General features: G+C 48.7%; 1 protein-coding gene across 1 annotated transcript; it reads left to right on the top strand.

The window, feature by feature from the left end:
* The first annotated feature begins 10,545 nt into the window (after positions 1-10,545).
* Positions 10,546-12,749, top strand: LOC141075854 (protein S100-A4-like). The gene is made up of 3 exons (XM_073563014.1): positions 10,546-10,703; positions 11,918-12,055; positions 12,521-12,749. Exons 2-3 carry the CDS (start codon positions 11,924-11,926, stop codon positions 12,659-12,661), a joined length of 273 nt encoding a protein of 90 aa, XP_073419115.1. The 5' UTR covers positions 10,546-10,703; positions 11,918-11,923; the 3' UTR covers positions 12,662-12,749.
* Positions 12,750-13,084: the final 335 nt, after the last annotated feature.

Below are 13,084 nucleotides of genomic sequence, written 5' to 3'. Positions count from 1 at the left end.
CCATTCATTAACATTGGACTCGCTAGACTTGCAACGAATAGCGAGTTTCCGACTCGGACTCGTTACAGTCTAGCGATTCTGAGTATTTCAGGATTCGCCCATCCCTAGTGGTCCTCGCTTCGCCAAGATGTACTCGACTTTGTGGCTTCTTGTCCATCCTGTGCTAAAAACAAAGTGCCATGGAGACCTCCGTCCGGCTTGTTGCTTCCGTTGCCCGTCCCTACGGTTCCTTGGGAAAACATCGCCATGCATTTCATCACTGACCTACCCTGCTCTTCGGGCTGCACAGTCATCCTGGTATTGGTGGATCGTTTTTCCAAGATGGCTCACTTCGTCCCTCTGCCCGGTCTTCCCTCAGCGCCGGAGCTGGCCAAAATCTTCATTCACCAAATCTTCAAACTTCACGGACTACCTCGATGCATTGTGTCTGACCGAGGGGTTCAGTTTACCTACAAGTTCTGGCGTTCGCTTTGTAAGCTCATGAACGTTACCCTCAACTTCTCCTCGGCCTACCATCCACAGTCCAATGGACAGGTAGAGCGTACCAACCAGACGCTTACGGGGTACTTACATCACTTCTCCAACGCCCACCAGAACGATTGGGTCAACTTGTTCCCCTCGGCAGAGTTCGCTTATAACAACGATGCTGGTGAGTCTTCGGCCAAGTTTCCATTTTTCATTGTTTTTGGCAGACATCCTGGTGTTCCTCTTCCGTTAACTCCTGCCTCCGAGGTACCCGCGGCCAACTCCTTGTCCTCTGAATTTTCTAAGATTTGGGCTGAGACCAACACATCACTCAAGAGATCCGCTGATCAGATGAAGAATTATGCAGACAAAAAGGGTTGGATCCTCCACCGTATTGTGTTGGGGACAAGGTCTGGCTCTCCTCCAAATTCATCCCATTGAAACTGCCCTTCTACAAATTGGGCCCACGCTATATCGGTCCGTTAGAAGTGCTGGGGCGTATTAACGAAGTCGCCTACAAATTGAGGTTGCCTGCTTCGCTCCAGATCCCGAACACCTTTCACGTCTCTCTCCTGAAGCCTGTGGTGCTGAATCGCTTCCATTCCTCGCTTGATCCTGGTCCTCGATGTTTTTGAAGTGCAGGACATTCTCGCTGTGAAGAGGGTTAGAGGTAGGGCTTTCTTTCTTGTTGATTGGAAGGGCTTTGGTCCTGAGGAGAGATCCTGGGAGCCTCGGGAGAATATCAATGCTCCCCGTATCCTCAAGAGGTTTCTTGCTAACCTCCAGGGAGGGTGGCTTAGGGGGGGTACTGTTACACCGCTCCGCCGTACTCACCCGGCCTCCGCTCCCACGCCGCAGCCTCTCTCCACCCGACGGCCGCGGCGGTCACCTGAGATGGGCTCACGACCGATGCCCTCCCTGCATGCTATGCGCATGCGCCATAGGCCGCGGCCGCGCCTCCTTCCTGCTTCTTATGCTTCTGCTGTGCCCTGACCCGGAAGCACCTTTTGACCAATGGCTGATCAGACGGGGCCATATCAGGCCGCTTCCCCCTGAGGGAGGCGCCTGATCGTTGTGTTTCCTAGCACTCTGGCCTCGCTTCATTGTGTGCTCTCTGCTCCTGCAGTTCCGTTCTCGGCTGCTCTCTGCAGCAGCCTCTTAGTCCTGCTACCCGTGTTCCTGGTTGTCTTCCGCAGTTCTGCCTCCTGTGTTCCTGTCGTCCTGCTCCAGTCCTGTCTCCAGTGTTCCTGCCGTCCTGCTCCAGTGTTCCTGCCATCCTACTCCAGTCCTGTCTCCAGTGTTCCTGCCGTCCTACTCCAGTCCTGCCTTCAGTGTTCCTGCCGTCCTACTCCAGTCCTGCCTTCAGAGTTCCTGCCGTCGTACTCCAGTCCTGTCTACAGTGTTCCTGCCGTCCTACTCCAGTCCTGTCTCCAGTGTTCCTACTCCTGTCATTCCTTCTCGTTCCAGTCTTCTGTCTCACTTCTTTCCGGCCTCCTGGTTCCAGTCTTGTTCTGTCATTCTTTACTCCAGTCTCACAGTCTTACTCTGGTCCATCCTGAGCCGCCCCTCTCGGTACTGGCTACCATGGTACTCGAACCCCTGGGCCTGCTCCTAACGGTCCCTGTATAGGGGTCGGTTCCACCTGGCAGCTCGCCCGGGGCCCCTCGGTGCCACGGTCCAGAGGGTCCACTCCCGGGGTTTCCAGCTCCAGACCATCCACGCTAACATCATATCAGTGCCATCAAAATAGTGTCCTCATAACAATGCCATTCACATAGTGCCCTCATAACAGTACCATCCAAGCAATGCCCTCATAACAGTGCCATCAACACAGTGCCCTCATAACAGTGCTATCCACACAGTGCCCTCATAACAGTGCCATCAACATAGTGCCCTCATAACAGTATTAACCACACAGTGCCATCATAACAGTGTTAACCGCACAGTGCCCTCCTAACACTGCCATCCACAGAGTGCCATCCCCACAGTGCCCTCATTTCAGTGCCATCCACACAGTGCCCTCATAACAGTGCCATCTGCACAGTGCCCTCATTACAGTGTCATCCACACAGTGCCCTTAAAACAGTGCCATCTGCACAGCGCCCTCATAACAGTGCCATAATAGCAGAGGTTATTACTATTAGTACTGGGGATAGTAGAGGCTATTAGTAGTAGTACCGGGGATAGTAGATGGCATAACTAGTAGTACGGTGATAATATAGGCCATTACTAGTAGTAAGGTGATAGTAGAGGCTGTTACTAGTAGTACGGTTATAGTAGAGGCTTTTACGAATAGTATAGTGACAGTATATGCTATTACTAGTAGTACGGTGATAGTAGAGGCTCTATTACTAGTAGTACGTGGGATAGAACAGGTTATTACTAGTAGTACGGATGATAATACAGGTTAATACTAGTAGTACGGGGATAGTAAAGGCTATTACCAGTAGGACGCGGGATAGTAGAGGCTATTACTAGTAGTACAGTGAGAATAGGGCTATTAGTAGTATGGAAGATAGTAGAGGCTACTACTAGTACTATTGGGGACAGTAGAGGCTATTACTAGTAGCACGGGGGATAGTAGAGGCTATTACTAGTAGCACGGCAGATAGTAGAGGCTATTACTAGTAGTATGATGATAGTAGAGGCTATTACTAATAGTATGGGGGTAGTAGTTGATGTTACTAGTGGTATGTGAGATAGTAAAGGCTATTACTAGTTGTATGGTAAAAGTAGGGGCTATTACTAGTAGTACAAGGATAGTATTTAATGTTAATAGTAGTAAGGTAGTACGGGAGATAGTAGAGGCTATTACTAGTAGTATGGTGATAGTAGAGGCTATTACTACTAGTACGGGGGTGGTAGAGGCTATTACTAGTAGTACGGGGGATAGTAGAGGCTACTACTAGCAGTACGGGGATAGTATAGGTTATTACTAGTAGTATGGAATTATAGGGGCTATTACTAGTATTACGGGGATAGTATAGGCTATTACTAGTAGTACGGGCATAGTATAGGGCAGCTATTACTAGTAGTACGGGGATAGTAGAGGCTATTACTAGTAATACGGTATTAGTAGAGGCTATTACTGGTAGTACGGTGATAGTAGAGGCTATTACTAGTAGTACGGGGATAGTATAGGCTATTACTAGTAGTACGGGGATAGTATAGGCTATTACTAGTAGTACGGAGGATAGCAGAGGTTATTACTAATAGTACGGTAATAGTATAGGCTATTACTAGTAGTACGGGGTAGTATAGGCTATTACTAGTAGTACGGGGGATAGTAGAGGTTATTACTAGTAGTACGGTGATAGTAGAGGCTATTACTAGTAGTACGGCGGATAGTATAGGCTATTACTAGTAGTATGAAGGATAGTAGAGGTTATTTCTAGTAGTACTGTGATAGTAGAGGCTATTACTAGTAGTACGGGGATAGTATAGGCTATTACTATTAGTACGGAGGATAGTAGAGGCATTACTAGTAATACGGTGTTAGTAGAGGCTATTATTAGTAGTATGGGGATAGTAGAAGCTATTACTAGTAGTATGGAGGATAGTAGAGGCTATTAGTAGTAGTATGGGGATAGAAGAGGCTATTACTAGTAGTACGGGGGATAGTAGAGGCTATTACTAGTAGTACGGAGGATAGTAGAGGCTATTACTAGTAGTACGGAGGATAGTAGAGGTTATTGTGGCGCCCCTGAGGCTTCAGTCGCCACAGAGGTACTGCATCTCCTACTGAGGTGTGGTACCCCACCATCCAGGTAAGGTGGAGGCTCCTGACCACAATCCAACACCTGCACCCCACACCACAAAGTAGTGTAGCAAAGCACCTTCGGCGGCTCCCTGCTTGGAGTATAGCAAAGAACCCATTGATGGCTCCCTGCTTGGAACATGAAACGTGCTGGGAGGCGGGTGGAGTTAGTACATATTAAAAGAGCGGGAAGGTTTAGGATTTCAGAGAGTCAGTCAGTGAGAGAGAGGGACGGATGGAAGTGCTGCAGCAGATCCCAGTGACCTGGGTCTGCTGGCACGGGAAAGGAAGAGAAAGAGAGAGACTTAGAGAGAAAGCCTGATTCTCTATAAGAAGGAAAGATTAGTAAGGAACGTGAGGAGTAAAAGAGAACTGAGGACGTGGGTGAGAGGAGAACCCTTCCTAGAAGTTCTAGGCGCAAGGCCGGGGCCCGGTCCCTGAGGTTGTATGAATACTAATGGTCCTGCAGCAGACACCGGAGGAATAGAAGTTGTCACCACTTTATTCTCACACAAGACTTGTGGGCACAACAGCATCAGAGGAGTGACCCGGGATTTAGTAGCAAGAAGTCCCCAAAGCAGGCTATAGCTGTCTGCCGTACAAGTAGAGTTCTTAGGAACATCTGACAGGAGGAACTCCAGTGTAACTCAGTACTGTGAGTACTTCACTCAAAGGTGCTAAGAGGGAGACGTTCAGAAAAGGCACATATGTTGGCGGAGTGTTGGAAGGGAGTGTTCCATCTTGCCTGGAGGTTGACTGAGTCCCTGACCTGGAGGACACGGTACGGATGCGGGCACCTGTTTATGTGGCGCCCCTGAGGCTCAGTCGCCACAGAGGTACTGCACCTTCTCCTAAGGTGTAGTGCCCCACCGCCTAGATAAGTTGGGAACTCCTTTCCACACTCCAACACCTGCATCCCACACACAGGATAGTTCAGTAGGTCCGCCTATCAGCTTCAGGCTGGGGGTAGCAGAGCACCCTTCGTGGAACCCTGCTTCGTAACACGAGATGTGCTGGGAGGTGGGTGGAGTTAGTATAAAAGAAGGGGAAAGTAGAGAATAGTAGGTCAGTCTGGGGTGAGTCCCAGAGAAGTTCCGTTCTGATGTTCAGTTTTGAGTTCAGTTTAGAAAGAGTGCTGCAGCTGCCTCTGTGATCTGAGCCAGCTGGCAAGGGAAAGAGAAGAGAAAGAGAAGGACGTAGACCTGCAACCTCAATTTCCATAAGAGAGAGAAGGAACAGCGCGGAACGAAGGAGTAGGAGAACAGAGAGGAGTTGTGGGTTGAGAGAGTACCCTGCCTATAGGTTCTCAGCGCAAGGCCGGGGCCCGGTCCCCGAGGTTGTATGAACACTTATGGTTCTGCAGCAGACACCGGTGGAGTAGTTGCCTATAAATGCATTACTCCCATCAAAGACTTGGGACACAACAGCAACTGGATAGAGAGCCAGGACTTCTGAGAGGGAGTCCCCGGTAGAGGCTACAGCTGTCTGTCATACAAGTAAGGTTCTAGGAACATCTGACAGGAGGAATTCCAGAGAACTATGGTACTGGAGTTCTTCACACTAAAAGGCGCAATAGAGGAGTCGTTCAGGAAAGGCTCATGTTGGCGGAGTGTTGGAGAGGAGAACCCTGACTTGCCCGGGAGGTTGATTGAGTCTCTACCCCGGAGGACACGGCACGGAGGCAGGCACCAGTGGGTACCACGAACTGTGAGTAAAGGTATGAAAATGCAAGCCTGGTGTCCTCCATTCATTCGCCATTAACACCTTCAGCACCGCTACATCTGGGTACCAGCATCTATACCATTCTGCGCCTCTCCTGATCCATTGCACCTACACTGCCCTGGGACTACAGCTCCACCTGTGGGGAGCTACACCATCTTTGCTGCACCACACCATCAGTCCCAGTGGATCTGCACGCAGCGTTGGCTTACCATCTCCCTTGCCAAATACCACGGGTGGCGTCACAAACTATTCAAATAAACTTTAACATCATTAACATCATCGCCATTGATATTGGGCGCCCAGGGCCACGGACCGGGTGACTGCTGCTGTGACACCTTCCCCCCTGACACCGGCCCGGTACCGAGTACCCTGCTGCCCTGGGCGTGAGGGCGACCCATTTGCACAACAGACTGTGAGTAAAGCTTTCGAACTACATGCCCTGGTGTCCTCCACTTATTCCTGCGCCAACACACTCAGCACTACTACATCTCGGTGACAAACACCACACAGCCTGCGCCTCTTCCCGATCTCTTCATCTACACTGCCCTGGGACTACAGCCCTGCCTGTGGAGGGCTATAACATCATTGCTGCACCACACCATCTGTCCCAGAGGATCTGTCTGCAGCGTCGGCTTACATCTCCATTGCCGAACACCACAGGTGGCGTCACGAATCATTCATCTAAAAACTTTATTCTCCTTTTTAAAATGGAGCCCCAGGGCCACGGACCGGGTCACAGGTGCTGTGACAACTCACACTGAAGAGCCGCCGGCCCGGTACCGAGTTCGCCACAGCCCTGGCGGGCGACCCATTATTACTTGTAGTATGGTGATAGTATAAGCTATTACTAGTAGTACGGAGGATAGTATAGGCTATTACTAGTAGTACGGGGATATTAGAGGCTATTGCTAGTGTTAGTAGAGGCTATTACTAGTAGTACGGGATAGTAGAGGCTATTACTAGTAGTACGGGATAGTATAGGCTATTACTAGTAGTACGGAGGATAGTAGAGGCATTATTAGTAATACGGTGTTAGTAGAGGCTATTACTAGTAGTATGGGGATAGTAGAAGCTATTACTAGTAGTACGGAGGATTTTAGAGGCTATTAGTAGTAGTACGGGGATATTAGAGGCTATTACTAGTAGTATGGGGATAGTAGAGGCTATTACTTGTAGAACGGGGATAGTATAGGTTATTACTAGTAGTATGGGGATATTAGAGGCTATTGCTAGTGTTAGTAGAGGCTATTACTAGTAGTATGGGGATATTAGAGGCATTACTAGTGTTAGTAGAGGCTATTACTAGTAGTACGGGGATAGTATAGGTTATTACTAGTAGTACGGTGATAGTAGAGGCTATTACTAGTAGTACGGGGATAGTATAGGTTATTACTAGTAGTACGGGGATATTAGAGGCTATTGTTAGTGTTAGTAGAGGCTATTACTAGTAGTACGGGGATAGTATAGGTTATTACTAGTAGTACGGGGATATTAGAGGCTTTGCTAGTGTTAGTAGAGGCTATTACTAGTAGTACGGGGATAGTATAGGTTATTACTAGTAGTACGGGGATATTAGAGGCATTACTAGTGTTAGCAGAGGCTATTACTAGTAGTACGGGGATAGTATAGGTTATTACTAGTAGTACGGGGATATTAGAGGCATTACTAGTGTTAGCAGAGGCTATTACTAGTAGTACGGGGATAGTATAGGTTATTACTAGTAGTACGGGGATATTAGAGGCATTACTAGTGTTAGTAGAGGCTATTACTAGTAGTACAGTGTTAGTAGAGGCTATTACTAGTAGTACAGTGTTAGTAGAGGCTATTACTAGTAGTATGGGGATATTAGAGGCATTACTAGTGTTAGCAGAGGCTAATACTAGTAGTACGGGGATAGTATAGGTTATTACTAGTAGTACGGGGATATTAGAGGCTATTGCTAGTGTTAGTAGAGGCTATTACTAGTAGTACGGGGATAGTATAGGTTATTACTAGTAGTACGGGGATATTAGAGGCATTACTAGTGTTAGTAGAGGCTATTACTAGTAGTACAGTGTTAGTAGAGGCTATTACTAGTAGTACAGTGTTAGTAGAGGCTATTACTAGTAGTACGGGGATATTAGAGGCATTACTAGTGTTAGCAGAGGCTATTACTAGTAGTACGGGGATAGTATAGGTTATTACTAGTAGTACGGGGATATTAGAGGCATTACTAGTGTTAGTAGAGGCTATTACTAGTAGTACGGGGATAGTATAGGTTATTACTAGTAGTACGGGGATATTAGAGGCTATTGCTAGTGTTAGTAGAGGCTATTACTAGTAGTACGGGGATAGTATAGGTTATTACTAGTAGTACGGGGATATTAGAGGCATTACTAGTGTTAGTAGAGGCTATTACTAGTAGTACAGTGTTAGTAGAGGCTATTACTAGTAGTACAGTGTTAGTAGAGGCTATTACTAGTAGTACGGGGATAGTATAGGTTATTACTAGTAGTACGGGGATAGAGGCATTACTAGTGTTAGTAGAGGCTATTACTAGTAGTACGGTGTTAGTAGAGGCTATTACTAGTAGTACGGGGATAGTATAGGTTATTACTAGTAGTACGGGGATAGAGGCATTACTAGTGTTAGTAGAGGCTATTACTAGTAGTACGGGGATAGTATAGGTTATTACTAGTAGTACGGGGATAGAGGCATTACTAGTGTTAGTAGAGGCTATTACTAGTAGTACAGTGTTAGTAGAGGCTATTACTAGTAGTACAGTGTTAGTAGAGGCTATTACTAGTAGTACAGTGTTAGTAGAGGCTATTACTAGTAGTACAGTGTTAGTAGAGGCTATTACTAGTAGTATGGGGATATTAGAGGCATTACTAGTGTTAGCAGAGGCTAATACTAGTAGTACGGGGATAGTATAGGTTATTACTAGTAGTACGGGGATATTAGAGGCTATTGCTAGTGTTAGTAGAGGCTATTACTAGTAGTACGGGGATAGTATAGGTTATTACTAGTAGTACGGGGATATTAGAGGCATTACTAGTGTTAGTAGAGGCTATTACTAGTAGTACAGTGTTAGTAGAGGCTATTACTAGTAGTACAGTGTTAGTAGAGGCTATTACTAGTAGTACGGGGATATTAGAGGCATTACTAGTGTTAGCAGAGGCTATTACTAGTAGTACGGGGATAGTATAGGTTATTACTAGTAGTACGGGGATATTAGAGGCATTACTAGTGTTAGTAGAGGCTATTACTAGTAGTACGGGGATAGTATAGGTTATTACTAGTAGTACGGGGATATTAGAGGCTATTGCTAGTGTTAGTAGAGGCTATTACTAGTAGTACGGGGATAGTATAGGTTATTACTAGTAGTACGGGGATATTAGAGGCATTACTAGTGTTAGTAGAGGCTATTACTAGTAGTACAGTGTTAGTAGAGGCTATTACTAGTAGTACAGTGTTAGTAGAGGCTATTACTAGTAGTACGGGGATAGTATAGGTTATTACTAGTAGTACGGGGATAGAGGCATTACTAGTGTTAGTAGAGGCTATTACTAGTAGTACGGTGTTAGTAGAGGCTATTACTAGTAGTACGGGGATAGTATAGGTTATTACTAGTAGTACGGGGATAGAGGCATTACTAGTGTTAGTAGAGGCTATTACTAGTAGTACAGTGTTAGTAGAGGCTATTACTAGTAGTACAGTGTTAGTAGAGGCTATTACTAGTAGTACAGTGTTAGTAGAGGCTATTACTAGTAGTACAGTGTTAGTAGAGGCTATTACTAGTAGTACAGTGTTAGTAGAGGCTATTACTAGTAGTACAGTGTTAGTAGAGGCTATTACTAGTAGTACAGTGTTAGTAGAGGCTATTACTAGTAGTACAGTGTTAGTAGAGGCTATTACTAGTAGTACAGTGTTAGTAGAGGCTATTACTAGTAGTACAGTGTTAGTAGAGGCTATTACTAGTAGTACAGTGTTAGTAGAGGCTATTACTAGTAGTACAGTGTTAGTAGAGGCTATTACTAGTAGTACAGTGTTAGTAGAGGCTATTACTAGTAGTACAGTGTTAGTATATAGGCTGTTAGTAATGTGCGATAACAGTATTCCTGGGCGGCTGACTGCTCAGGGATGGTGGGAGTGGTAGCACTAGTAGGAGTAGTATTTCGGCATTCTTTCTGCACACACGAGATGGATCAGCCCTGAGGAGAGGATTTTCCGCTGAAAGTGAGAATCTCCACCCAGGCACAGTGTCAGGAGTTACCCCAGGGCAGACACACCCGGGCCACCTGGTACTGTATGTTCCCTATTTCTAGTGTACTGGGGCATGTTCTCCATTTCTTGGATCTTAGCTTGCTGTCAGGGAATAGAAGCCTTCTTAATTACATCCCTTAATCACTGTAGGTATAGCCGGGGTCATACATTGTAGCAAACAACACTCAGCGTCAGTTTCCAGCTTGTGCTCATTCACTGACAGCAAGCAGCTGCCACAATGGGGAGCTGAGGTTACAGATCTTTGGCACATCGCTGGGAGGCAGATGGCGGGAATTCCCAGCCGCCAGTGCAGCAGGGTGTGTCGCCCCACAGGCAGAATCTGCAGGACTGCACCCTCTGGAGAAGGAGGAGTCCCCCTACCAGTAGTCAGGACGCCCCTGTATGTGGGGGATGTCAGGGAGGAGCACAGGCGCCTGTATATATACTGGAAAATGACTCCTCTCTGACTCACCAGCCACATCTCCTTCTGACGTCTGCGGTGCCGCATCCTCTGGTAAGTGCCTCATCCCTCACTGTCTGCACCAGCCACCGTCACAGACCAGTCCTTGCATACTGGAAAATCCCCTCCAGTCCAGTCTGTGCTCCCTGCTCCTCTCTTCTATGTCGGCTGTGCTCCCTGCGCCTCTCTTCTGTGTCGGCTGTGCTCCCTGCTCCTCTCTTCTGTGTCGGCTGTGCTCCCTGCGCCTCTCTTCTGTGTCGGCTGTGCTCCCTGCTCCTCTCTTCTGTGTCGGCTGTGCTCCCTGCGCCTCTCTTCTGTGTCGGCTGCGCTCCCTGCGCCTCTCTTCTGTGTCGGCTGCGCTCCCTGCGCCTCTCTTCTGTGTCGGCTGCGCTCCCTGCGCCTCTCTTCTGTGTCGGCTGCGCTCCCTGCGCCTCTCTTCTGTGTCGGCTGCGCTCCCTGCGCCTCTCTTCTGTGTCGGCTGCGCTCCCTGCGCCTCTCTTCTGTGTCGGCTGCGCTCCCTGCGCCTCTCTTCTGTGTCGGCTGCGCTCCCTGCGCCTCTCTTCTGTGTCGGCTGCGCTCCCTGCGCCTCTCTTCTGTGTCGGCTGCGCTCCCTGCGCCTCTCTTCTGTGTCGGCTGCGCTCCCTGCGCCTCTCTTCTGTGTCGGCTGCGCTCCCTGCTCCTCTCTTCTGTGTCGGCTGCGCTCCCTGCTCCTCTCTTCTGTGTCGGCTGCGCTCCCTGCTCCTCTCTTCTGTGTCGGCTGCGCTCCCTGCTCCTCTCTTCTGTGTCGGCTGCGCTCCCTGCTCCTCTCTTCTGTGTCGGCTGCGCTCCCTGCTCCTCTCTTCTGTGTCGGCTGCGCTCCCTGCTCCTCTCTTCTGTGTCGGCTGCGCTCTCCTCTCTATTCTTATATACTGTCTCTCTTCTTTTGTGCCTCCCGCTCAGTCTTTGTAACAGGTGATGTGTCCTGCACTCTTGTTTTTGTGTCTCTTCCTCTGACATTGTGATTTTGGTGGCTGGCGCTTTGTATGTAGTAAAGGATTAATGAGCAGCACGTGATCGATCGGTGGTTGCAGCTGCCGGACGAGATCACAGACAGACATTTGTCTTTGGTAGATACTTGCCAGGGATGATTTGTTTGTGCCCTCGGGGTGATATATCTGGCAGTTTTGCATATTACAGCGATTCCTTCATCTGCTGCCCTTGTCCTCCATTAGCATACAGCAGCGCGGCCTCCTATAGTCGCTCACTGCCCGTCTGTGCTCTCTCCTCAGATCACAATGACTCTTCAGGACCTGATGGTCAACATCATCCTCACCTTCGATAAGTATGCCAAGGGCGATGGAGATTGCAGCTCCCTGAGCCAGTCGGAGCTCTTCGATTTGGCCAAGAAAGAGTTCCCTGCACTAAGTGTAAGTATGGCTGCCAAATATTCAGTGAGGGGGAACCCCCATGTCCTGCCAGAGTCAGGGGATGGCCTCCCCCGCCCCGCTTCCTCACCAGAGTCAGGGGATGGCCTCCCCCGCCCCGCTTCCTCACCAGAGTCAGGGGATGGCCTCCCCCGCCCCGCTTCCTCACCAGAGTCAGGGGATGGCCTCCCCCGCCCCGCTTCCTCACCAGAGTCAGGGGATGGCCTCCCCCGCCCCGCTTCCTCACCAGAGTCAGGGGATGGCCTCCCCCGCCCCGCTTCCTCACCAGAGTCAGGGGATGGCCTCCCCCGCCCCGCTTCCTCACCAGAGTCAGGGGATGGCCTCCCCCGCCCCGCTTCCTCACCAGAGTCAGGGGATGGCCTCCCCCGCCCGCATCCAAGGTGTTATTGATAAGCTCATATATTGTAAGTATTGACACTCAGTAACACTCCACCTGCTTTTCCACAGCAAAACCAGAGCAAGGATGAGCTGATGAAGGGAATCTTTGGAAAGCTGGACATGGACGGAGATAAGAAGGTTGACTTTAAGGAGTTCATGATCTTCATCACCTGCCTGGCCATGGCCCTAAAAGAGAGCATCTGTCAGTGAGGATGGACGCTGCGGTATATGCCAATGCTACACGGGGAAGGGGGGTTTATACCTTTGTGAGATCTGCCAATAAAATGTCTAGATTTATTGTCAGGCTTCTGTGTCCTTCTTGTGAGGGTGCTGGGAGTCCAGAGGATTGGATGGGGTGCTCACCGTTATTGTGGGGGACAATCATCTGCTAATCTTCCCAAGTAAAAGATCATTCCACAGTAACCAGCGGTAACACTGTCCGTACACACCACCACATGGGATCTCAAAGTGACCAGCCGTAACACCGTACACACCTCACCATGGGATCACAAAGTGATCAACAGTAACACTGTACACACCGCACCATGAGATCAAAAAGTGGCTAGCGGTAACACAGACCATACACGCTGCACCAGGAGATCACAAAGTGACTAGTGGTTACACTGACAGTAC

This window comes from Dendrobates tinctorius, unplaced genomic scaffold, assembly GCF_039654945.1.
Source record: "Dendrobates tinctorius isolate UK_male_01 unplaced genomic scaffold, ASM3965494v1 ptg000377l, whole genome shotgun sequence".
NCBI lineage: Eukaryota > Metazoa > Chordata > Amphibia > Anura > Dendrobatidae > Dendrobates > Dendrobates tinctorius.
Note: the sequence above shows the minus strand (reverse complement) of the source record. Positions and strands in the feature narration are given on the sequence as shown.